Source organism: Opisthocomus hoazin, chromosome 2, assembly GCF_030867145.1.
Source record: "Opisthocomus hoazin isolate bOpiHoa1 chromosome 2, bOpiHoa1.hap1, whole genome shotgun sequence".
NCBI lineage: Eukaryota > Metazoa > Chordata > Aves > Opisthocomiformes > Opisthocomidae > Opisthocomus > Opisthocomus hoazin.
This window is the reverse complement of record NC_134415.1, coordinates 13,754,619-13,781,741: the sequence shown is the minus strand read 5'-3', so window position 1 is coordinate 13,781,741 and position 27,123 is coordinate 13,754,619. Positions and strand designations below refer to the sequence as shown.

General features: G+C 45.7%; 2 protein-coding genes across 4 annotated transcripts in view; one reads left to right on the top strand and one right to left on the bottom strand.

Annotated features, from left to right (window-relative positions):
* Window positions 1–1,197, bottom strand: part of PRKD3 (protein kinase D3) — a 42,895-nt gene extending 41,698 nt beyond the window's left edge. Inside the window, exon 1 of the mRNA XM_075412677.1 lies at window positions 1,132–1,197. The gene's annotated coding sequence lies outside the window, so the exon portion shown is untranslated. The remainder of the gene's footprint in view (window positions 1–1,131) is intronic.
* Window positions 1,198–8,036: 6,839 nt separating this feature from the next.
* On the top strand, window positions 8,037–26,207 carry QPCT (glutaminyl-peptide cyclotransferase). 3 transcript variants are annotated; one of them, XM_075412674.1, is made up of 8 exons: window positions 8,308–8,393; window positions 9,210–9,302; window positions 12,278–12,424; window positions 14,786–15,067; window positions 20,152–20,328; window positions 21,170–21,269; window positions 21,755–21,871; window positions 23,947–26,207. In XM_075412674.1, exons 3-8 carry the CDS (start codon window positions 12,350–12,352, stop codon window positions 24,090–24,092), a joined length of 897 nt encoding a protein of 298 aa, XP_075268789.1. In that variant the 5' UTR covers window positions 8,308–8,393; window positions 9,210–9,302; window positions 12,278–12,349; the 3' UTR covers window positions 24,093–26,207. The 3 variants fall into 3 exon arrangements, with proteins under 3 accessions (XP_075268788.1, XP_075268789.1, XP_075268790.1); XM_075412673.1 differs by lacking the exon at window positions 9,210–9,302 and having other exon boundaries at window positions 8,037–8,393; XM_075412675.1 differs by lacking the exons at window positions 8,308–8,393; window positions 9,210–9,302 and adding an exon at window positions 11,842–12,035.
* The last annotated feature ends 916 nt before the right edge of the window (window positions 26,208–27,123 follow it).

Here is a 27,123-nt window from a genome sequence, read left to right as displayed (position 1 = left end):
AAAGCAGCTTCACAGTGCCTTCAGCTTTGCTTGGAGGTGACTTACTATTTTCTACCTACTACTTTTCTCTCCCTCACTTCCTACCGACAGCAGAGACAGCAGACACCAAGCCGTAGGGGTGAATCTGAATTAAAAAACAATAATGCCTAACCAACGTAATAGCAAACGGAAAAGCCATATGATGTGAGAGAATTAATGGGTCTGCTAAGCAAGTTTAATTTGAACAGTGGAAACACACTGTTGAAATCTCACCTACAGCTGCCTAATTCAAATGTTAATTATATTTACCAAAAGCATGATCCATTTGCATTTACAAAGCCTTTTCATACCCAATATATCTGCATATAAGGCTTAATGAAGTTTATTTTCGCTACTTGGTAGGAAACAACGGATCCTTCTAAGAAAGGAGAACCACAGAAACTGCTCACCTCGCAGTCAGGATAAACTGAGTATGGACAGCAAATAATATCAGTGCATACTGAAATCCACATTCAATCTTACAATTCTACTTTACATATATATATATATATATACACACACATAAGCCAAAGCCTGCACCTCACAGACCAGAGAGGCACCAGGGCGACGGGGGGAGCCCGCCCGCCCCGCACCCCGCCTTCCAGCCCGCTCCGGCCGCAGCACCCCCGACCCCCCCCCCGCCCCGGGGGCCGCTCCCGACCCGAGCAGTGCTCGAGCAGACCCCGACCCCCGACCCCGCCCAGCACCACAGGGGTTCGCAGCCCCGCTCCCCTCACACCACGGCCCCCGCCAGACCCCGGAGCCGCCCGCAGGTGCCAGGTCCCTCCCAGGTTTAAACCCCTGCCGGGCGGCCCGCCCCCGCCGGCACGGCTCCCCGGAGGTGATGTGGCCCCGGCCCCTCACCCCCACGCCGGGGCGCCCCCGCGCCAGGGCGGAGCCACCGCCGCGACAGCGCTTTCCCCCCCTCCCGGGGGGCAGCGGGGCCCCCCACCCCCCACGGGCAAGGCCCCTGCCGGGGGCGGCGGCGGCGGCGACGCCTCTCCCGCCGCGGCAGGAACTTTCCGAGTCCGCCCCCGCCCTTCCCCGGCGCGGCCCCCCGCCCTCCCCCCCGCACGTCGGCTCCAGCGTCGCCCCGCGCCCCGCCGCCCTCACCTGCGGCCCCGCCAGACGCCGGCTGCCCCCGGGCCGCAGCTGCCGCGCGCGCATCGCCGCCGCCGCGCAGCCCCGCGGCTCCCCGCACACACCGCAGCCGCCCGGGACGGGCTGCGGCGCGGGGACTGCCGGGAGCTGTAGTCCGGCCGCCCGGCGCCGGCCCGGGGCTCCGCGCCCGAGCGAACTACAGATCCCGGCGTGCCCCGCGCGAGCGGGGGGGCTCAGCGAGCGCGGCGGCGCCTGCGCAGTCCCGCCCGAAAGAGTTTCCGTTAGTTGTGTTGCCTGTGGCGGTGGCTGCCCCGAGCCGCTAACGGGACCAGCGGGGCGCGGCGCGGCGGGGCGGGGCGGGGCGGCGCCTTCCGCGGCTCCCGCTCGCAGCCGCCGCCCTGCCGCCGCCCTCGCCTCGCCGGCCCCCGCTGCCTCCAGCCGCGCCAAGCCTTGGGCCTCCGGCCAGCTCGCTGTCGTGCGCCTGCCTCGGGTTTCGGCAGCTCCTCCGCCCTTCCCGCTGCACCTCCGGCTGCGCCCCGGGGCCTTCCCGCTCCCGGGGCCGCCGCGGCCCTCCGCTCCATCTGCGCCGCTTTTCGTTCACCTTGGCCCCGCGGGGATCACCCCGGGGCCCGGGCCCGCTGTCTCCGCGCAGGAAGTGCCTGGCCGAGTGTGTCACCGGACCGCGCTGGCCTCCTCGGCCGCCGCTCTGACCTGGCAGCCCCTCGAAGGGCCTGCTGCGAGCGGCGTGCCTGCCGGTCCCCGCGCTCCTCGGTGGCCCTCGGCTTGCAGCGCCGCGCGGGAGATGTCCGGGCCCCTTCGGACATGGCTGTCCCTCTCTGCTGCTGCGCTTCAGCCCCCCGTTCCAGTGCCCCGGCTTCCTGCTCTGCGTCGGTGATGCCGCTCTTGCACCACCGGCAAATCTCTGCGGGCAAGGTGCTGAGCAAACAGGCAGTCAGAGAAAGTGCTCAATAAAACTGGTCACGGGGCAAAACTGCGTTCGCTACCTCCCTCCAGCCCAAAAGCTCCCTGTTAGAAGACAGCCCGTAATCTTTCCTCTTGAACTGGGCTTCAATTTCTGTGTACGAGTCTTCAAATAACGCCCACTACCGTAAGAAGTTACCGAAGTTTACATTACACACCAGGCCAAAAACACTTGGAAAAGGCAAACTGCCAACAGAAATTCAAGGGCTTCTAGCCCTCAGCCCCGTGAGGCGCAGAAGGAGCAGCAGGTCGGTGCTCTGCCATTCACAGTGCTGTCTGTAACGTATGTTTCTCGTTTCCTTTGTCTCGTACTCCCGAGGCCTGGCCCAAAACCCACTGAAGCTTAGCAGAGTCCTTCCGCTTACTTCACCCTATTTTGCATCAAACCTTTACAGAGTGCAGCTGATACAGAGTGGAACCAGGTCCGCGTTCTGACTGGAGCCAGTTTATTTGATAAATAATTAGCCCACAGCTTCTTGTCAAAATCTGGAACTACTTTAAACTAAAACTGTAGCAGTTAGTGGTTGATTCTGCTTTTAACTGGCTTTGAATGCTAAAAAAACACCCGGGGACTTTTTGACAAAGGCTATTCCATGAATAGAGGATGTTCTTGCCAAAGCTCCGCACCAGATAACTGAGCAATCCTCATTTCCTTTTTCCCCTAAAGCAGGACTCCCACACGCCACCACTGTAAACATGGAGCTTGCCTCCATAAACATGATTTTTGATGTTTAGCATAGCAAGGAGACACACTCTGGGGTATCTGAAGTGCAGCGAGCTCCTCACATTCTGAGTAACAGCCCTAAAAATAGCTGCTTATGGACGATACCAGATGGATATTAGATATTACCACAGTCACTGGGCAGCGATTACACTTCTTTGTAAAGAAGCTCAGCTTTATACCATCCAGTAGGGTCGGTGCCATTTAATTTGCTGCCCTAAGCCATAATAGCTGCTTTTTCATAAATTAGAAGATGGATTAGATAAAATCAATTTATTACAGAACAGAGAACAGCATTGGCCAAAACAAAATGAACAGCTCTAATATTTGTGCGGCGGTCCCTTCCACAAAACAAATACTCCTGAAGCATCCAAAAACTGTTCTGTTTGTAAAGACCTCTGAGCAAAACGTGTCGGAAAGCAGCTCTGCGTTTCAGCATCTCCCTGCAGAGCAGCAGACACCTCTGTGCGTGCGCACAACTGGCTGTGTGTGACCGCACAGCGCAGCGTCATGACAGCACTGGCCCTCTCTGCACCAGCTGACCGGGCAGGCCTTCTGGTTTGTTGTTTTTGTGACTACCGTAATTAGTGATTTCCTGGGGATTTCATCAAAGTTCTTCATCCCATTTCTGAGCCCGTGTCATTCCCTCAGCTGGTTGGCTTGTGAAAACAAGCCCAGAGGTTTCCCTGCTGAAGCCAGCTGCTTTACAAACTGCTCTCTCTTATAGCTAGAAGACACGAGGAAATAGGGGTAACTTTTCACCATATTTATTTGCTTTCATAAGAAAGATGGTTTTCATTCTATATGGGCCACTAGGTCTATGTAGACAAATTGCCTTTGGAACAACTGTTTTATAACTCTAAAAACAGGTCAAGATTTTCCAGTTTGAAATTAATCCTGCTAGAATTTGGATATTCTGTATCTGAAAATGGAAACATAATATATTCACTTCTATTCACCAATCTGATGTTTGGAATATTTTCATATCATCTAACTGGGTTACAAAGCAGGCAACGTCCTGGGAGACTTGACTGGTGCGTTTGAGAAATTCTATAAGCATGTGCTGCCATGGTTAGTTTTCACTGCTCTTGACACTGATCTGGCATAGCAAATGCCCCCGCTGAGGATTTGCAAGATCTGCAAGGAATGCTTGCAAAAAGAGGAACTAATATCTCTGTGGACAAAATGTCAAAGTGCTTTTCTTCTCCCCCCCTTTTTTTTTTTTTTGCAGTTCATGATCTCCTGTCTTCCCCTCATGTAAGAGAACTGAAAAAGAGTTAGGAGTTCAGGTTTGGTTTGGATAAAATCCTGAAATGTGGATATGTCTCTGAATTACCTCATCGTCTCGGTTTGAGCCCTCAGCTGAACTTTGTCCTAAAATCCACCTCCAACAAAGCAGTGAAAAGTTTAGTAGAGGCTTAAAAAACATGGAATCAAAACTTCTCTTGGCATAAATCCACTGAAAACAAAATACATATTTAGATTATTAATTATACTGAATTGACTTTTAGGAATTCACTTACCCCCCACTAGTTTAAAGAATGATCTCACAAATCCTTGCGCCTGGCGGGTGGGTAGCCTCGGCCTCGTTCACATCATGTAATCCTATTGCACCGACTCTGAAATAAACATGTTACTTCTCTAAATAAGTGTTTAGAGTTCACCTGTGCATTTCATTTAGTAAACTTTGTCTGTGAATATGTCATCCCACGGAAACAGAATCTCTCAAACCCGAATCACCAAGCGAGGTGCTTGAAGAGCCTCACAAAGGCTCCGCTGCAAACCCCGCAGTGATCAGCGGAGGAGGAGCGGGCTGCAATGAACAGCAGCTCAAGCCCACAGAGCGCACGCAGACGCCGGGCAGCCCGTGTGCTTCTGTGAACATCGGCCCCACCACCCTTTCCCCCTGCCCCGTGAGAGCTGTCTGTGGATTTCTGAAGACGCAGCAGCCCAGGCTGCCAGGCACTGGCAATCGCCGGCTCTGTACCCTGACTGCTGGCTTCCCGCCGCTGGCAAATCACACGTAGCTCAGGCACACGATTGCCTTAGATTAGGCGGATTCACAAGACAACAAACCACTTGCTCGCCTCTCCCTACCACGGGCCTGCCAGGGGAAGGAGCCGAGCGTCAAAACCGTGTTTGAAGAAGCGGTGGAAGGTGCAGGAGTCCCCCGCCTTGAGAAACCAGGCGCGCATCAAGCCCGCACCACCCGACAGCGCGTTTCTCCGGCGCTGATGACCAAGGCAACGGCAGAGCCCGCAGCCCCAGGTTCCGAGCGGCGGTTTGTGCCGACCCGCTGCCGTGCCAGCGCCAGGAGAAGCTTCTGGCAGAGCTGCGCCGGGCGTCTTTCCTTCGGGACTTCAGTAGGTGGCACTGTCACAGCAGCCGGGTCACCCGAAAGGAACGATGCACGGATCACATTGTCACAGACAGCATAGGCTTGTCTTCAAATAATCTACCTGGGGTTTTTTTTCTTCTCTGTAGGTGATATCTGGCTACATCTGTGTGATTTTTCGAGTTGTAAGCCAGCTATTTAAAATGTATAAAATAGAACAGCTGGCCACTGAGCAATTTGTTGACATCTTTTCAATTTGGCAGTGCGGAGTAGGACTAAACAACATGTTTTTCCTTTATAAATCCTTGGAAAAACAAAATGTCCATCATCTTTGATTAATATTTTTTTAACTTTGTGTATTACTTTTGAAAATAGTTACATAATTCTCTTTTCAGCTGTGAAGCGCTCTGACTTCTGTTACGTTTCAATAGATGCTTTTCCCCCCGTTCCCCAGTCTTCTCTATGTCATGAGACGTAGACCTTTCCGGGGTGGTTATGTGGGGCGAGGGGAGTGCTCCGCTCCAATCTTGAAAGTAACACCTTTAAAAAGTCCTGTTCAATCTCTCTACGCATCTGGTCCAGCACTCACATTTTTATCTGTGTTTCCCACATAAGTGAGATCAACACTGTCTTAAGCTGACTTTACGCTTGCCGAATTCATAATTTCTCAAAGAATTGTAGCCCTCGGTGGGACCACAATCCCTCAGGGGAAAACTGTGTCAGCTAGTCCTGAATCAAGCTTATATTCGTGGCAAATTTCTCCTGTAGCTATTGGTTTGTTTGTTTGGGTTTTTTTTCTGCTAGATTGCATGAGAACCCTGGCACATCAGCCAGAAATTTTGTCCAGCATCTGGGTTATATAGTCAACTGCAGGAAATCTGATGGAGGGGCAACAGATTTTTGTTCCTTTGTGTAGTCCTGTTGGGATCGCTGCCATCTTGGTAGGTGGATTTAGACTAATTTCCCGTGACTTGATCTCTGCTGACATGCAGGGCTTTTGCCTAAGAATCTGTACACCATGCTGATTGTTCTTGGGAAACAAATGATTGCCCATTTCTCCCTATTCACCAGTGACTTGGCTTTGCATTTGGAACAATTTCCTAACAAAACCACGTGTGGACTTTTGTGAGGGAAAAAAATGGCATTGATTTAATTAATTCTTCATTTCTCCATATATGAAAAAATTGGATACAGCCACATTCTTGGTATCAGCTAGAAGAATGCTGAATCTGCAGTAAAACTGTCACCATCAGAAATCCAGCTTTTCTAGGAAATCTGTGGAATTGGGGTCAAGAATCTGCAAATCAACAAATTTCTCCATTTCTCTAATATTACCCTCGCAGGCACTTTGAATACTTGCAAAGCTGTAGTTTCCAGCACACGGCTTTCCTGTACGAGGCTGAAGACCAGCAAGAGGATTACTCCTGCTCCCTCCCTCCCTCTCTTCTTTCTTTCTTCTTTTTATGTGTGGTTTTTTTCTTTCAATTTGTTTTAGCATTAAGCCTGAACTTTAAGAATGATGTAAAAATTGGAGACTTTAAATGGAATGCCTGTGATGCAGAATAGTCAGATGTTTTCTACAACACCACAGAGCAAGGATGGTGATGTCAGATGACCTGAAGAAGGGCTTGTGTGCTCAGAAGCTTATAGAATCATAGAATCATTAAGGTTGGAAAAGACCTCTAAGATCATCAAGTCCAACCGTCAACACAACACCACCATGTCTGCTAAACCATGTCACAAAGTGCCACATCTACACGTTTTTTGAACACCTCCAGGGATGGGGACTCCACCACTTCCCTGGGCAGCCTGTTCCAATGCCTGACCACTCTTCCAGGAAAGAAATTTTTCCTAATATCCCATCTAAAGCTCCCCTGATGCAACTTGAGGCCATTGCTTCTCATCCTATTGCTAGTTACTTGGGAGAAGAGACCAACACCCATCTCACCACAACCTCTTTTCAGGTAGCTGTAGAGAGCAACAAGGTCTCCCCTCAGCCTCCTTTTCTCCAGACTAAACAGCCCCAGCTCCCTCAGCTGCTCCTCATAAGACTTGTTCTCCAGACCCCTCACCAGCCTCATTGCCCTTCTCTGGCTGTGCTCCAGCACCTCAGTGTCCTTGTAGTGAGGGGCCCAAAACTGCACACAGTACTCCAGGTGTGGCCTCACCAGTGCCAAGTACAGGGGCACGATCACCTCCCTGCTCCTGCTGGCCACACTGTTCCTGATCCAAACCAGGATGCCCTTGGCCTTCTTGGCCACCTCGGCACACTGCTGGCTCATGTTCAGCCAGCTGTTGACCAGCACCCCCAGGTCCTTTTCTGCTGGGCAGCTTTCCAGCCACTCCTCCCTAAGCCTGTGGCGTTGCATGGGGTGGTTGTGACCCAAGTGCTGGACCCAGCACTCGGCCTTGTTGGCCTTGTATCTTTGGTTTAACCATTTTAATCGGTGTGCTGCAAAATATCACCTCATCACAAATTTTGCTTCATTGGTACTTAATAGTATAATGACAGAAATTAAAATGCCTGAAGACAGGATTGTCATTTTAGCAAGTATTGTCCGTTCAGGCAAAAAAAAAGATGATGATGAGAGCTTATGAGGCAATAAATCAAACCGCTCCACGAACCTGCGGGTCCTCGCCTTTCCAGACCCCTTGGGACCCCGGTCCCGGGCTGCCCCGCCAGCCAGCAGCGCCGGTGCGGGCCCGCTCAGCGCCCGGCCCCAGCGCCCGGCCGCGGGGGCTCGATCCGTGCCGCGGCGCAGCCCTGGGAACACGCACCGGGCTCTCGGGGGCGAACCGCGGGTTTTTTCCTCACGGTGACGGTGACGAGCCCCGCCGCGCTCCTCCTGCAACGCAGCGGCCCCGGGGGAGGAGAGGCGCGGGGGGAGGGGGCGGCGGGCCCGGGCTCGGCCGCGGGCGGACCGCGGGCGCTGCTGACGTGGTGCCAGGGCCGAGGCTCCTTTCGGAGGGGAGAGGAGCAGCCAGGGGCTGGCGGAGCCGCGGCTGCCGCAGCCAGCGCCCGCTTCGGCAGAGGCCTCCATCCCTCCATCCCTCCTCCGCCGACCCCGGCTCTCCCCCATCCCCCCCCGGGCCTCGGAAAGGCGGAGGGAAGGGATGGCGGGGGGCGAGGGGGCGGCGGCCGCTCCCCGCCTGCCCGGGGCCCTGTGCCTCGCCGCCGTCGCCTGCTTGCACCTGGTGCGCGGGAGGGAAGCCGGCGCGGGGTGGACCCTGGAGAAGGTGGGTGCGTTCGGCGGGCTGCGGGGCGGGGTGGTGGCGTCCCGGGAGGCGGGGAGCGCTCCCCCCGGCCGCCTCAAGTCGCCCCGCCGCGGGCGCCGGCGTGAGCCGGGGCTGCGGTGCTGCGGGGAGCGCAGGTGCGGGCGGGTAACGCGGGTCCCCTCTCGCCCCGGCTGCGGGGAGCGCAGTTAGCCGGGCGGCTGGCTGGCGGGGGGAGCCTCCGAGCTTCAGGGGAAACCTGAGCAGGACAAGAGGGATCCACATCCGAGGTGATACCCATAGAACGTTCCATTACACCCCAGTTCTCAGCGTGATTACGGTGCTGGGAGGGCAGTGTCTTGGCTTGAGGGATCAAATGGCTCTTCCAGCAGCGAGGCACGGTTCGGTAGGAAAGACAACTGCGGATGGTGTTGATAGCTACTGCTAAATTGTTTTGAGAGGAGATAATATTCTAATATGTTGCAGAGCCATACGATGCTGTTTTTAATTCAGTGTTGTGTGAACTAGTGGATAAAGCAGTCTTGAGGTAACATTTAATGAAAGAGTAATAAGCAGTAAGCCCCCCGATTTCTCCGTGTAACAACTCTGCGTGGTCGATGGTGAAATGCTAACATAGTTTCTTCATGAAGAACTAAACCACGTGGAACATGGGAGAGCGTACAACTGCAAATTACGTTCAATTAAAGGGGTCAGGAATTTCCAAACGGAAAATACACTTCTAGGGCCCATCATCTGGTGTTTGTAGAAGAGCTGAACTCAAAGTTCAGCCAGAACTGACTGAACTCCACTAATCCAGGGCACCATTCTCTTCACCAGTAGATCAGAGTCCAGGACGAAGTGGCAAAGTGAAGCTTCCCTCATACCTTTTCTCTCACTTCCCTTTCTCCTTGATTTTATTAACTCCCCATTCAAGTAAGTGTTGGGTTGTTTGGTGTTTTTTTTTAAAAATAAACTCTGTCATTCTGTTCTATTAATTGTATCTTATTATATATACAGCTCATGTATAGACTAAATATCTGTAACATAATACATCTGTAGTATGCATAATACATGTATATGTGCATATATAATGCCTATATAAGAATACGTGAGGCTAAATCTTTAGTCATACGAGTCAACGTGCAAGTGTGTAGCCCCAGTGCTCCTTTTTTCAGCCCCATGGAGCCACACTAATACACTCCTTACTTCATTCCACTCCAGCTAGTCAATCTACTTGCTGGTGATGTCGCTGGTGTCATCTAACCGCAGAACCATAGCATCTGAACTCCCCTGCCCCTGCAGACACTAACCAAGAACCACTTCCTCTTTCTCATCAAATTCTTATCCCTTGACAACTTTTGTTCCCTCTCCCTGAAGGGATGTGTGAGCCAGAAGTTGAAAGTCTTACAGCGTACAGACCTCCCTCTCCTTCCCTCTGTCATAAATACATTGCTCTGCCTCCCTGCCATGGCCATGGAGGAAACAGAGATTGACCAACATTGTAAGAAATGAGTCACCTACAGGTCTCATTCTGCTTCTCTTTTATTTCATGACCATTTTTGTAATTCCTTTCACTTCCCAAATTTGAAGATATCTCCATTTACTAGGAATGGGAATTTATTCCTCTCTTCTGCAGTCTTTTCATACATCTGTACTTCAATAATAATGTTTCTTTGCAAAGTGATTCGCCCCAATTACCAGGCATGCTTTACGGTTAGAGGCAAGACGAATCCACGTTCTAATTGAGCCCTTCACTTGTTCAGCTGAAGGCATATTTTTTGAACTTCTGCCACCGTTTAGAGCAGGGCAGCAATCAACTGAGTGACAGATGCTCTCTATTAACCACCGCCCTCCCAACCAAAACCAGGAAAACTTCTTTAATTAATTGCTCTCCTACACTCTTCCGAAGCATGTAGCTTTAGCTTTTCTCTGCTCTTACAGCCTGTTCCTCCTAAACAGAGCAGCTCCCTGACAACATTTTCTCTTGTTTGTGCCTGTCCTACACTGGTGTAAATTCCACTGTATTAAACTTCTAGTCTTTCAAAAGGCAGTTTATGCATCGTCTACAAGACCATTTCCAGACTTGTAAAAGTTCTTCTGTATATCGGATGAAATGCAATTTTTCTTTAACCCATGTCTAAACTGCTAGTATTAAAAATGTTAAGTGCGCATCCTAAAATTTGGTGTCTTAACAGTCTTAAAATTCAGCTTTAAACACTATATTGAAACTGGCATCATAGGATTCAGTGTCTTTGTGTCTCCTCTCTACTTAATTTCACTAGTAAACTGAAGTGGAATTAGAGGGAAGGTCCACGCATAGATAAACAGCTAGGAAAAGAGAGAGAGGGGTAGAATTAATGTTTACAGTGAAGTCTAGAAAACATTTCTGCTTGTGCCTGTTTTGCTCAGCACACACACAAATGAAGTAGAAATGAAGACCAATAGTCAGGCAAAACACATTTTTAACAATATTCATCAGTCAGGGTAATTAAGATAACAGGTCATTATACTGGACTGCAGAAGATCTCAAGGTCAGTATACTTTCTGGCCAAGTAATGAATTTCAGCAGCCATTTCAGACAAACGTGAAATGATGCACACGAGCGAGTGGGAAAAGAGGGGGAATGATTATTTTTGGTTAACACAGAAAGTGATGGAGTTGGAGTAAATACATCTATGTAAATGTCAGTTTGATGCAGCAGCAGCCCAAAAGTGAGTCAGTTTGAAGAAAGGAAAAGAATAAAACAGAAAATACCGTTATCCTACACTATAAGCTATGGTGCATTCATGTTCCTGTTTCCCTCCCTTCCTCATCTCAAAAAGGATGAGGTAGACAGGGTACACTGAAGGACAGCAAGTCTGATCAATCATGTAAGGCAGTTCTGATCAAAGAACAAACAAACAGATGAGAATTTTTCAGTGGGAGAAAGAGAGAAATGGAGGGAAGAAAAAAGGAATGACTATGATAGGAGCATCCCATGATAGTGCCTAAAATAGAAATCTATAAAAACAGGAGCGGCTCAGGAAGCTCCTGAGGAGACAATTGCTAGCGATTGGGTAGGTTCAAATCAGGTGCCCAAAGGGGCATTTGAGACGTCCTCGGGGATCCCACCTGGCATTCAGCTACCACTCCAGAACAGCACAAGGCTCTTGCACGTCGAAGGCATGCGTTTGCCAGCCCCACGAGGACGTCTCAAGTATTCTGGGTCACTTGAAATAGCTCTAAAGGTCCGTGCTTAGGCAACAGAAGAGAAGCCACTTGGGAGGTAGCTAGCACTGCTGGCTGTTGTCGCAGGAGACGAGCTGCCAGTTCTGAGGTTAACCCATGTGTTAAAAAGCTGACGTGCGCACCAGCTAGCCCCAGAGGAGCTGCAGCACGCTGTGTAGTCACACCAATACCACCACTGTGGGCAGAGGCCACAACGACACAGCTTCGCTCTTTCTGGGACTGAGCTAGCTTACACATTTCTTTGCAATACTGCACCTCATAATGTAGACACAGCATAAAGCTAAATATTATTCCTACTAAACCCAAAGCTTCTAGTGTTTGTCTCAATGGAAACCTGATTTGAAGGTGGCATGGTTGCAGACACGACTGTATGTATGTAGAATTAAGATACTAGAAAAGAGAGAACCCAATCATGGGTTGAGTTTTTACAGTTAGCTGGTAGGTAAAAATTTCTCCCATGTTTTTAATACTAGTATATTTTGCATGGAAATCAAAGATACAAAAGCCACAGAACTTAAAAATGTCAATCATTTCTGAGAGAAGCTTTTTTAAAATTGCTTTTTGTTCTCAGTAAATCAAAGTAGCATAATATATCGCATTTGCTGTAATTCTGAAGAAAACTATGTGAAAAAGGTCTAGCAATAGTTAACTGCAATCTTCCCTTTTTTTCTCTTCTACAGTATTCTCACCAACCAAGAATTTTACATTCTGATGCTATCCAAAAAGTTGTAGCAAACACAGATGTTTCTGAAATGTGGGAGAACGATTTGCGCCCTATGCTGATAGAAAGATACTCGGGATCACCAGGAAATTATTTCGTACGACAGGTAAGATAACATTTCCTGAAAACCTCTAAGAACATCTATTATTTATATTCTGCTAGTGCTGTTAGTGACCACTAAACGGTCAGACACTTTCCTTTCATTCGGTGGGATGAACTCCATCATTGTTCAAGTCTAGACTGCACAGAGCCCACATGACAGAGCTTGCAGTTCAGCTGACATTATTTCCCACAGCTGCATAGCATGATGAAAAAAAAAATCTGTTTTTAAATTTAATATTTTAGATTTAAAATCTTGCCGCAGGTTTGGTACCCAAAGTACAACACAACCGTTGTCCTTGCCCTCACATGACTGGGTTTTTGGTCCCTTGTTCAAACCCCCCCGGGACCATCCACGGGGATGAAATAAATGACACCCCCTCGCCCTTTTTCTGGAGACGTCCTGTGCTGTTACACTCCCCTGTAGTGTTGCTTCAGATGGGTGTATCAACACAGAAATGGATCCGAGGGGCCCAAACAGGTAGGCAGATGAAATGGCCAACGTGATCAAGTGCAGCACTGGCCCGAGTGCCACGCTAGCTCCGCTGGCCCCAGCGCAGCAGTGTGTTAATGCTGGGCTAACATACCCGGACTGCACCTGGCCCCAAGCCAGTAAAAGCTCCAACACATTGTATGTGAGTTTCCACGCGACTGGGTTGCTGCCCTGTCAGCATCTCTGCCCTGCGCTCACGGCCTGAGCATCTCCCGGACTGCATGCCACGCCGGCTCCGCGTTACGTTAGCCAAGCGGGAGACAAAAGCTGTGGTACAGCTGAGTTTGCTAGAAGACATTCATAACACCTCATTAGCTTTCATCTACGCTTTGTGCAGTGACTCAATAGCTCCATGATAGCCCTAACTACAGTAAGTTTATCTGCCACTCTGCAATTGGGAAACTGGAAAAATGCATCTTTTTTACTCTTTGTGTGTGTGTGCATGCATGCATGTCTCTATAGATTTAGTTTTGTGGTTTCTTTAGTGATACCCCGGAAGGCAGCCAAATGAAAGGGGAAAAAGCAAGAAAAACAAAAAACCAGCTGAGCCTAGGCTAGAAAACCACAAATCATGTTCAAAATAGGATCATCCTGTTACAAGGTAACAGCATGTACTATAGCAGACCCCCACCAAAGGAAAAAAAGAAGAGTCTTCCATTGTCAAAGCACAATGGAGTTTGAAATGGATGACATTTCTTTGTTAAGACACAGAAAAAGCATCAGACTCCTTTAAGGGAGAAGGCTAGTGCCAATCACAGCTAGTGCACGCTGGGAACTCCATCCAGGCTTATATGTTCCCCTTAATCCATAACAGACGTCTTTGCTCTGCTTGCAGATAGCAGATAGGCCATACAACGCTGTAAAAGCTTTCAGAGGGTGACCACAAACAAAATGGAAGTTTGTTCTAGCACTAAAATTTATGGCAATATTCCCACTGACTTCACTAAGAGCAGGACAGGTCTTCAAAGTCTATTTTATTTTTTCCCCTTAGAGGCTTTTCCTAAAGTTTATTTAGAGAGAGAGGAATCTGCCTTCAAGAAGCACTCTAGGGACCCATAAAAATAAGTTGCTCAATAGAGATTGCTCTCTAGTAAGGGTTAGCCAGAACTCTGTACTAAGCATAACTGGGATTGTTAGAGATACTTTCTTTACGTAGGAAGATACCTAAAATGAATTATCTCTTTTATAGACTCACTGTCTTAATTTTTATCTTTACATGAGCTACACTTTCAGAATTTCATTTTTAAAACATTGTTCTGAAATGTTTTTCTCTAATTCACAGGAATCAGACTGTCTCATAGCCTTGTAAACAACTTATGTCACTTGAAAGGCAGATTTCTCATAGAAGCTAAAAAAACTAAAAAAACCCACCAAACCCAACACCACACCAAACAACCCAACAAAAAAACTCAGCATTTTTTTTATATTGCTGTGGCATCTATGTGTGGTAATGGTCAAAATAGCCACATCAAGTTCTCTGCAGCCACTTCTGATACTTAATTTAAGGGCAGAAATGAATTTAGATTTGAAGAGGTAAACATTAAATCTGTCCTGGTTACACCTGAAAAAACACGGGCCTGGAAACTGCAGAGATCAAGATCTTAACGTGTCTTATTAATGGGCAATCATTCGAAGCACCTTCAGACAAAAGGGAGAAATGAAAAGCAAGTGAGCCAACCGAAGGGTAAGGTAGCAATGATGTTGCTTATTTTATATAGTGACATTACATCTTTTGCTATATAATTTATCTTTTAAAAATACCACAAACTTATAGAAAGAAGCTTAAGTGCCATTATTAAATTAGCTAATGTCAATTTGCCTGCAACATCTTTCTGAAGCAAGCAATATTAATCTGATTTTTTTTTTTAATTGCAGCATATCAAGCACCGTCTTCAAAGATTACAGGCTGGTTGGGAAATTGAAGAGGATACATTTCAGAGATATACACCATATGGATATCAAACATTTTCAAATATTATCAGCACTCTCAACCCCTCTGCAAAACGCCATCTAGTACTTGCTTGCCACTATGACTCAAAATTCTTTGGGCAACAATGGCAGGAGAGAGTGTTTGTAGGAGCAACGGATTCAGCCGTGCCTTGCGCTATGATATTGGAGCTGGCACGTGCCCTGGATGACAAGCTTCAGTTAATCAAGGTAGTTTGCTCGTTTTGCTTTTATTTGGTATTGCAACAGCAGTAGGCCTTTGGACACTGCCATGTTCTCTCCCGTAGCCTGTGTGCCTGATTGTCTGATTGCTGTGCTTGGAGTAAAACTCCCGCTGACTTCAAGAACAGAACAGAGATCTGTATCTACTACTTCAGAGTACATTAGCACATTAAAATTTCTTGTGCAAAGGGTGGCTATCTGAAAAGTATCTAATAAATACATACTATGTAAAAATAATTTATAAGTGAATAATACACATTTCACAGACTCGGTAAGATAGAATCTTACTTTCTTTCTAAAAGGCACAGAACCCTACTCAGAAGCTCCTAGTGTATCCAGTAACATTGAGGGTCATTGACAAACTTTTGTTACTTTCTGAATCTTGCATTTTTAAAATCTCTCACTTGTATTCTGTTTTGAGAGACGGATGAACTAATTGCTGTCCAGGAGAGTTATACTCATGTCCCTCCATCCCATAACAGTTTCAAGCTTTTCTTACTGTTTTCTTTTATGAATTTGAATAGTTTATTTATTAAATGAGTTATGGCTGAGTACAGGAAAACAGTCAAGTAATAGTACAATATTATCCGTCTGTGTTACCTGTCCTATGAAAGTCTGCTTCAAAGTTCTGCCATTGCTAGGCACAAAAATCGATCCTACAAACTCTAAAAATTTGTAGGATTACAGATTCATGAGTGCCATCTACTGGTTCAGTATTTGCTATTTACAGAATAATACTTTTCACTCACTAACAGAGCTTTCACAGAAGGTCTCTCAAACGCTTCACAAAGTGTTGGGAATACACTCAGCTCAGGTATTAAGATTACTTGTTGGCAATTGTTTCCAGAAACTGATTTGGTGCTTTCTGATGTCAGGATATTTAAGCATTAGAAGATTAAGCATATGACAATGTTCTTAATTACAAAACAAAGCACTCCTGTAATACATATGCTTTCATTTATAAGCTTAATTTAGAATAAGTTTGCCTGATGGTTATTTATGGAACAACCTGCACACCAACTTAAAGACTGGAATTTTTCACAAGTAATACATCATTTTTTGATTAAATTGTTTTCTCATGTAAGATGACAGCATTTGACAAAAAGGCAATCTGATTACTTTCTACAGGCTACCATTTGTACAGTCTGTTAACAAAATATACTTTGGGATCCATCTGCTTAATGCATTAGCTATGACCTTTTTGCTCTGCTCATAGTGGCATAACAGACTTTGTTATGTTTTCAGCCAAATCTATTTATACTTTGACTTGAAGCTGTGATTTTTATCTTGATGTTTCTCCAGTTATATCGAGTAAGTTTAAAATTAAAGGGTAAAGATAGCTCTCTACATTATTCAGACGTGGGAATGTGTTAAACGGTAATAATTCTTACAAATACTACTTTCTAAAATTCAAATGGCATTAATACAGTTTCCTGCAGAATGTAATGCAAAGTGACTGCTGTCAAAAGAGCTCTGTCCTATGCAAAGGACAAAGGACAGCAAAGCATTGCCATTAGAGAAATCCATATATCAATGTGAGCATAATCAATATCATCTTGCCTGCGCGAGCGACATTTTATAGAGGTTTTCCACTACTGTTTGTATTGGATCATCTCCAGCTAGTCGGGAATTGTAACCCCTACAGGACATGACTGTTGCCAGTGACTCCACCTTTTTAACCACAGCATGCAATTTCCCTTGAAGTAGCATTAATTCACAGAGGAGTTAAAATATTTATAGCAACTGCCAAGACTACAGTTCCCAAAACCGTCCATATAGCGGAACCAAACTGTGTTTAGCCATGTTGTAGATTATTAGGAAATACTGCCAGTGCAAACAAGGCTTCAGTTAGTAAACAGAGAGAGAAAAAAGGCTCCTTCTACATGGGGAAGAAATTTCACTCAGATATCTCCTTCATGATCTTAAATACATTAATTATATATTTCTCAATTTTTACTGCTGTGATATTTTTGGTTGTTGAAAGGGAAGGACGTATCTACTCCACTCCTTCTGTGCTTTGGTTTTTGGGTTTTCCCTGAAGGAAAAGAAATGGTCATTCCTCTCATGACTGACTGCTCTTTGTCCCTCAGAGAACCAGCAACTTTGCAAATACATAATTCGCCCCCACTGATGCACAACTGTAGCAGAGATATTGGTCCTTTGTGGCACTATCAAGCAATAATATTAGCACCCATGTCAGGTGTTGCTGCTGACAAATCTCCTCATTATTTCAGATGACGTTTCTGCTACCTGGTTTTGCAGACCTGTCTCAACATACTGAGCTCCTGTCTGCTGAGGTCAGAAATTAAACTTTTAACCAGAACCAAAATTATACCAGATTGGAGACTATGTCACTGTGCTAGTTAAATAATAATGACTGATCACTACCACTATTACACCGTAACGTGTGCTTAACAGCCTGTCCTGGTTTCAGCTGGGATAGAGTTAATTTTCCTCTCTGTAGCTGCTGTGTTTTGGATTTAGTAGAATGTTGGTAACACTGATGTTTTCAGTTTTTGATAGGAAATCAAGGACTTCTTCCAGTTTCTCATGTTCAGCTAACGAGCGGGTGTGCAGGAGCTGGGAGGGAGCACAGCCAGGCAGCGAGCCCAAGCTGGCCCGTGGAAATACTCCATACCATGGACATCGTGCTCACTTTATGAATGTGGGTTGGCCGGGGGGCACGACTCACTCTTTTCTGTGAGTTCAAGTCCTGTTTTGTCCAGGAGTTTGAACTTTTTTGGGAATGTAGCAAAATTCATGATTTCTGGGTTCCATGATCACTGCTCAGGGACTGACTGAATTGGTCATTTGGTGGTGAGAAAATTGTATTGTATATAGCTTGGTTTGCATATTCGTTATGATCAGTATTGTTATCAGTATTAGTAGTAGTATTCATATTTCCTTTGTTGCCTTACGAAAGTGTCTTCATCTCAACCCATGAGTTCCCCTTTTGTCCGTTTCTCCTCTCCACCCCACTGGGGGGGAGGGGAGGGGTGAGCGAGCAGCTGGGTCGTGCGTAGTTGCCAGCTGCTGTGTTAAACTACAACAGTCCTTTTTGGCACCCAACGTGGGGCTCAAAGGGTTGAGACAATGGCAGGTCTGACCAGAGCATGTTAAAACGAACCAGTGATACCATTATGTTGGTTCGGTTGTTGCTGGCCACAACGTGGGTCTCAGAACTGGTGTCAGAGTTGTATCGTGTAACAACCGACTTGCCGCATGTGCTGTTTATTGGTGCTCACGCGCAGTCTGTCACCTCTGGTCACTGGATTAAGGTTATTGCTTTGCTGTGGTGTGTAGCACAGATTTACTGTTCGATGAAGTCATCGGTTGTGGGACCGATTCTTTATCTGTGTTCAGTGGCAGCAGGCAGCATGCAGGGCGCGACGATAGTGGCACCTCTGTCTCTGCACTTTGGTAGCCATCTAGCAGGAATTATTAACAGTTACACTCACTTTTTCTCTTTGAAGAGCCAGGCTATGGGGAATACATCTTCCTTCATCTTCCCCTTTTCCACCAGGCTAACTGCAACAGCTTTTGAGAAGTTTGAATAACATAACCTTGGGGTGTTCAAAACAGTATGTTCCTGTTGCTAGGTCTCCTGCATGGGTGTCACATCTCTCTTGGGGTTAAAAAACTGTTTCAGAATACTGTGACAGTCACTGTACCTATGCAAACCTCTGTGACAGCAGTTACTGCAGCTACTCAAACCCTGGCGACGACAGGTATTGCGGTTACTCTGACCCTCACGAGAGTTGCTGCAGCTACTCAAACTTCTGTGACAGGAGTCACTGCAGCTACTCAAACCGTGGCAACTGGCATTGCATCTGAGCCAGAGAACCAACCCATGCCAGTATCAGTTGCCTGTGTACAGAAGAAGAAATTAAAAAAACATTAAAATCAGAACATAAGGGTGAAGATGAACCAGGGTCAACAGGAGCACAGGAGGAAAAACCAGAAGTAACAACCCGATCCTTGTCTCTGGGTGAGCTGCAAGATATACAGAAAGATTTCAGCTGTCATCAAGGTGAGAACATTGCCACCTGGCTGCTAGGAGAACGGGGCCAGTAGCTTGGAATTAGAGGGCAGGGAAGCCAGCAGCTGGGATCCCTGTCTAGGGAAGGGGGCATTGACAAGGTGATTGGAAGAGGAACACAAGTCCCCAGCCTTTGGAGGTGACTTCTGTCAGCCATGAAGAACAGGTATCCCTTCAAGGAAGATATTATATGCCACCCAGGCAAGTGGACCACCATGGAGAGAGGTATCCAGTACCTGAGAGAATTAGCTGTGCGTGAGCAGATTTATTATGACCTGGACAACCCGCAGTCACCCACAGACCCAGATGAAGTCCAGTGCGTACGAACTGTGGGGCAGAAGTTTGTACAGAGCACACCATCATCGTATGCCAACTCATTGGCAGCAACGGGCTGGAAAGAAGAAGAGGCACCAACAGTGAATGAAGTGGCTGGCCAACTCCAGCAGTACAAAGACAATCCCTCTTGCCTATGCGCCCATGTCTCAGCTGTGGAAAGGCTGTCTGAAAAATCCGAAAACTTGTTTGAAAAACTGTTGGAAAAATTGGATAGGTCCTACTCCCCACCCATACAGACCAGTCTCAGCTATTAGGAGAAAGCGTCCCCCTGCTCAAGAGGGATGGTACATACCCTGAGGCACCCTGTAGTTTTACCTGCTTGACCAGAGAGAGGACATGAGGAGGTGGGATGGAAAACCCACCCTGGCACTGAAGGCAAGAGTATGTGAGTTGCAAGGAAAAACAATCACAAACGAGGATCCTCCTAGGAAAATTGCTGCTCCAGTTTACAGTGGGCAGTTCCCCAGACAAAGCAGGTGGCTTGATTTTACTTCAGATCCTAGGGGAGGAACTTCTCATTGGTTTTTACAAGGTGTGAGGTCCAAGGATGGGGTAACCCACGTATGCAACAGGAAGGTTTGTATAGAGTACCTTGAAAATATATGCCTGCTGATGTTACTTATGTGACTACAGTGTTTGTCCTTTATTTAATGTTCTGGCCAGAATCAGTTATGTTACTTTTAACTTCCTCCAACAGACCAGCTCAACATCAAGACCAGACCTTTCACTTCAGCTCATCTTTTTTGATGGTGAAGAAGCCTTTGTCCGGTGGTCCCCTTCTGATTCCCTCTATGGATCTCAACACTTAGCTCAAAAAATGGTATCTACTCCACATCCACCTGGTTCAACAACCACAAATCAGCTGCAGGGCATAGTAAGTGGCTTTCACCTCCGTAATGAGTAATAGTAAATTGCTTTTTTTTTAATATATTTAATTAGTAAATAATTGGCCAAATTCACAAGAAACCATGAAACCCACCAAAGTTAAAGAAGCAGGCTTGTGGAAAGTTTATGAGATGTGATTAATAAAACGAGTTGGCAAGAGCTTTTCAGGTGAATCTGCTTAGACCTTCTCCATGCAAGTATGAGGAGAAGTCCTAGAAAAATCAAAATACAGAAATTAAACAGGGATACTCACCTTCTTCAGGAGAGAAAGTGATTAGGAAAGAGCACAGAGACAGTATCGGTCTATGAACATATCTCCCTTAGCTCAGCGCTAAGCAACAGCAATGTTTCCCCTTGATTCCTACCAACATTCTGGTTGTCTGCTCTCTCCCTACTGCCTTCTGGTTTCCCCACTCACTGATGAGACACTGTTCTTCTGTCACTGTATCTTCTGACTCACAAAATGTCTTTCCCTTGACACACTTTGTTGTTCTCCAGGGAAGAAGCAATTTCCTCTTCTTTCTCCCCACCCACCGTAGTTTTTCTTTTAAAGGGCTACAGCGCACAGAGTGCAAAGCGATACAGTCTGCTTCAGCTTGAGGAACAGAGAAACGGCCTTCATTTTTCCTCCTCAGAAAGACAGCACAGTGCAGCAGATTGGCACTGGGTTCTGCTAATGAGCTCTACTTGGGCACCGTGGTAGAAAAGCCAGATCTTTGGCCAGAGCTATCAAAGACCTAGTCATGACCTATACAGGAACCAAGATATTTCATTGCTGCTGCTGCTGGTGTTGTAGTAAAGAACTCTAGGTTAGATTCTTTCTTCCGTAGGACCTGCTTGTACTACTGGATTTAATTGGTGCACCAAACCCAGTCTTTCCCAGTTATTTCCCAAACACTGTTCGATGGTTTCAGAGGCTTCAAGCAATTGGTAAGGAGAGGGGTATGGGTTTTCGATTAATCTGAAAATTCAGTGTGTAGTTCCTGAATGTATTGTCCTGTAAATTGGATTTTTAGATTACTTTTCTGTTTTACAGTTATAATATTTAATAATGTAAATGTTAAATTTGGTGCATCTTAAACCTATATGACAATTTTAATATTTAATTAATAAAATAACTGAGGAAGATTCCCAGACATGTGGAAGCCATGAAACAGATTCTATTACTGACTGTCACTCTGCGACTCTTGGGAACTGCTTCACTTCAGTGTTTTAATTCTCACTTCTGTAAAATGGCAGTAATAGCACCAATCTTGAGGTATTCAGAGTACTAAGCAAATGCAAAAGACAGTCACCAACTCCTTTTTCTTCTTTGATGGAAAAAGCTTCCGTGTGAGAGGAAAAATAATTCAAGTGTGCTAACATGCCTCATGTTGTCCAAAAGCTGTAATAATGACTTTCATTGTGAATTACAGAGCAAGAGCTCCACAACATGAATCTGCTGAAGAATCACCTTGTTGAAAGGCAGTATTTCCAGAGTACTTCACATCGAGGCCTGGTTGAAGATGACCACATTCCATTTTTATTAAGAGGTACCAGAAGCTCTTCTGTTTTAAAGTATAAGTTCAGTAACAAATGCACCATTTAGTGAATTAGCAAGTGCATATGTTCCTGCTTTTCCACCTTATTTGCCCCAGCTGGAGGCTTCCAAATCCAGCTTTACGCAGGCCAAGTCACAGCTTTGAAAAGTGTCTCCAAACAAAAGCAGCGATAAAACAGCTCCATCATCCTTTTGCACAAGCACAGCTCCGATGGCACAGGGATAATGGAAATTTCTGTCAGCAGTAGCATCCTGCAAAGACAAGCAACTCTGATCCAGTGGGATATCACTACATACCACACTAGCCAGCTAGTTACTACTTCGAGTAGCAGTGAAACACTCAAGAGTCATATCTTAAAGACTATAAAAACCTCTGAAGAACTGTTGTCAAAGTTAGAATAATGCTCACTATTACCTGTATTAAATTTGAAGGCTCTGACTCCTGCAAAACCTCACATACTCAAATTAGACATCCCCATCCCCTGAAGAGAATGGAGATTTCACAGCTGTCAGCCTGAGGGGTGGGCAAGGTGCACAGAGTAGCCAGCAGAAATAGCAAAGGACACAATATGCCTGAAATCTCTCCTGGAATTAGGCACACCCCTGAAACTGGGATTTGCTACCTAAGCATCTCTCCTGGCAGACACCCATGCCATAGCCTCTGACATTGTGTTCATTCTTTTCCTTTGGGATGCAATCAGAGAAAGGGAAAGCAGTTGTACTACTGCTACCACCTTGTCAAGCTACAGGTCAGCGATTAAGTCCAAGCTCAAGATGCGGATTTGATGTCCTTCTCAGTTCAGACACTCAGCAGAGCATCCACAAAACTAAGGTGGGCCAAATAAGGGTAGGAGATACAGTAGAATCCTCTGATTGAGGTGTTCCACCGTACGGCCAGGACTACAAGAGTCATAGTGCTAGAGAAGGGTGAACTAAAAAGGAATGTAACGCCAGTTCAATGAAGAGGGCCTCCACCTAGGCAAGGAGGGAGCTATCTTCATGTCCAGCCCCTAATTTTACCATTGCTTGTGCTCTGTTAACTACCGAGTAATGTGAAACACGCACACAGCTCTGGAAGCAGGCACAAGAGCCACTACACCTCTCTGCTTCTAAGTGAGTGCTCTCTCCACTGAGCTACGATCATGGTCTCTTGCTCAGTGGCTCTTCACCTCCACAAATCTTTCATTTTCCACACCAAGACATGGCCCAGGTCCAGTGAAACGAACACAGCCATCGTATGCATGTTCAGGGATATCAAAAATCCCACATGGGAGAAGCTGATGGGGGAAAACAATGACTACACCTCAAAACCTTTTCTAATAACGCGATTAACACGTAGCAAAGAAAACACATTCCTTAGTGGTATGCAGCTGAAGAATGAGAGGAAAAGCAGTAGAATAGGAAAAACTGGATGGAAAGAAACAATGCTCCCCAAAAAAAGTGATCAGGATGCAGAAAACTGATTTAACTCCTGTTTCACCTAAAAGTTGCACTATGTATAGGTGGCCTGATGTATGTAGACATGCAGTGATACAGATCCTTTCAAGTGGAAGTTCTTTTGTCTGAGGATAACAGTGGTTCTATTTGATAGAGTAAAAATACAGACAGCCTATTTTACCATTTATGGAGAGAACTAAAAAAAATGCTTCAAAAAGTGCTTGATCTTAACACTGTCACAAGAACACGGTAATCAGTTTTCAGTCTGGGGAGCTGCAGTGGTTTCTCTGTTCTTCTGTAGCTCCTAAACACAGTATCAACAACTACAATGGAAAGGATCTCAAAAGTACAAAAAGCAAGTATCACAGTAAAACTACTAGCTACAGGTGCCTTCATTAAAAAAAAAAAGCGGGAAAAGTACTCAAAGGGAAGGAAGGTGCCAATTTTAGGAAACAATGAAATGGATGGGCTGCAGCCACAGGCTTCAGAAAAGAGACAGTAAAAGGCAGCTGCAGTGACACACACTCTTCTGTGAAGTAAGCTTATGCAGTAGTTACCTGACTCTGTATTAACTGGCTTAACAGAATTTCTCCAGTATTTCTTCTCCAAATCTCACTTTCCTCCTTACAGGGGTTCCAGTCCTACATCTGATTCCATCCCCTTTTCCTGCAGTGTGGCATACCATGGAGGACACAGAAGAAAACCTTGACAAAACCACTATTGACAATCTCAGCAAAATCCTGCAAGTGTTTGTACTGGAATATCTAAACCTGTGACAGACAAAATGGCAACAGATCATACTCCATTTTAAATGCTGTTTGCCCACCTTTACATTTGCTATTTAATTGCATTGGAGGGTGCTAAAGTGTTAATGACAGCTCTTGCTAGACTGATTATTGATTCAGCTGTTCCTGGCCCAACGTTCCATGTAGCCAAATAAGACAACATTAAATAAGAATTAGTTTCAGCCTGGAAAGAATTGTATCTTTCCATGTCTTACCTCTGAATAAAACACCACGGAATTTTTCCCGATTGTTATTACTGTTTCATGTCACGTATTCAGATCCCAGGAGGGAACGCCTCTCGACTGACTTTGAGCTGAACTAAACTGCCTCATCCTGAAATGAGTTGCTAGAACTCCTGACACACAGAAGGGTTTTTTAACCCTCTCTGCTCCCTCTCCTCCTTCCCCTACAAGGAGAGCTGCAAGGGCTCTTGTCCACAGACAGCAGGCCACCAGGAAACAGAGGAACTACCCGAGTTCAGTTTTCTCCCTGTTGTTTGCTGGGTACTTTTTGATGGAGAGGGGTGGTGCGGAGTGACGCTAAGAGGGAGGCACGTGGGGTATCGTGCTTTGACTGCAACACAGAAGATATGAACAGAAGAATAGGTGGTGTGTGGGAGCAACGCCCCAGCACTCACCATTTATTCATGTGAGAACCATTCACAATTTGACCAAAATAATGAAAAAAACCCAACCTGCTGTTTTTAATATAGATTACATCAGAAGTAACCATACTAGGAAAGTGATCACTTTAGAAATATAACTTTAAAGGCAAAGTGCTATCTATCAAAAGTAAAATGAGAGTCAGAAGCAAGAAGACAGTTTAAGCACCAAAAAGTAAGGACAAGCCACAGCCTGTATCAGAAGAAGATCCTTACCAGTTTAACAACCCTGTGCTTTGACAGTCTTCACTGGAATTATTCAATAAATTTAGTATTACACTCTAGCAAAATCTGGAGTGAAATCAGTAGGAGAAGCCAGAAGAACAGTATTCAAAAGCTACCTACAGAGTTATGGTTTCCACTGGTGAGAAAAAGATGAGAGCATTTGAAGAAAATAAAAATAAATAAAATCAAGCTGGTAGAGGATGAACTGAGAAAAAACAAGTCACTATTTTACTGCTCCAAACTTCTTCCATTAGAAAGTTCTATGCTGGGCAAAAAGATTTGAAAAGGAAATAAGCTATGGAGTTGTAGACATGTCAGATTTGGCCTGTAGTTTACCATTTTCCTAAAGCAAACATGTCTGAACCTAAGACAATGTTTACATTCATATTTTGAAGTTGCAGTAGAAATATGTATTTACAGCAACGCAAATTTGTAAGATTTTACTACTACAGGACAGCCTGAAAATAAAAGTCAGTCTGTTTTTTTTTGCTCAAGATTAAACAAAAGCATTTTATGTTTTCCCATCACTTTAATGTTTGTGAGAAATATTTTGCATGCAACTTCTGAAATAGAACACAATGAAAATTCTAAAAAGTGGACAGATGTGTTTATTTTCAGATATTACTGTATATCTATGTAACTACATCAAAGCTATTTGAACTCTCTGCTATCATATTTTCCTCTACTACGGCCCATGAGACATGCTAAACTACTAAATTACATCTTCTGAAGTTTGAATACTCTGAGCAACATCAGGCACCTACTGCACCCTTCTAATTGGTGAAAAAAAGGTAACAAAATGGCTATATACAAAATACTAAACATGAGTGTGTGGCTAATTCTGTTTTTACAGGTGAACTCTGGCAGCACTTCGTACTTTGCAGGGCCTCTGAGAAATGCAGTACACATTTGCACTGTGTGCTGCTACTCTGCTTCTTCAAGAATTTGAAAGTTAACTTAAAATAGGCTTCATTATGAAATGTGGGATCAGAGGGTTGTTATACCTGGGAAAAGCCTAATTTTTAAAAAATCTGCTAGAGCTAGTTGAAACCATAGTTTAACCATATAGCACATGAAATCTCTGGCATGTCAACTCTGTCACCAACTTCTCACTTCCTGAGCATGCAGTTCTCTTATGTTGACTCAGCTCAAATAAATGAGACACAGGCTGGTGTAATATGATTCAATGGCTCTCAAAACGTGACTAAAACATAAAGCTTGCTTTTTCTTTCTCTCTCCCCCCCCCCCCCCGCCTTTCTTTTTTTGGTTTGGTTGTTCATTTTTTTGTGGTACAGGAAAAGAGGGCCATCTCTTAACTGGACGTGAGCCCTGGAAAGGGTTTACTTAAGAGAGGGGAGGGTCATTATTTCAGCAATTTATATGATCCATCATTCATTTAAAAAATAACTGGTCGAGGGAGAACCTGCATCAGCCCAGTAGCCATGTGAGTCCAAGAAGCTCAGCTCCCCAAAGCACAAGAACCTGAAGCAGTCAGTAAAGCAAAGACATGGTGCAAGGGGGGTTCTCACTACTGCTAAGGCAGAGGAGAACAAGTAGGTAGGAAAATGTCTAGCTATTTGATAAAATACCCAGAAATCAAAAAATACAAGTGAAAAGACCAGGACTGGCATCTCTTCCACTCTCAGTTTCAACAGTGCCAATCATTAAGTATCCCAGTCTGTAGGATCTGGATACACACAGCATCAATAGTCACTTCAGAATTCAGAGACAGGCTTCATGCTGCAGAACTTGCCCTGGACAGCGTCTCTGTCCCTGTTGGGTGGTGGCAGCAGGGGACAGAAATCAACTGAGGGACTTTCAACTAATCTAGTATCTACACAAATCAGCAGAATTGCTGCACAGGTTCTCCGCTTGAATAGGATTTGTCACATCTCAGTCAGGATTGGGGGGGGCGGGAATCAGTCTGCCACCCACGAGAGGTTGTCACTGGCTTGTCAGAGCCCTCCCAAAGGTGCGTGTGGTTATTACCTGGGTGAAGGGAATGCAGAACAGCATGAACTCAAGAGCCATTACTCAATAGGTAAAGCTGCAAAAAAGCCTCATATTACACTAGTTATTTGTATTGTAGAAGGCGCTGTAACTCCTTTCATATTAGGACAATGCAGTTTTTCACAA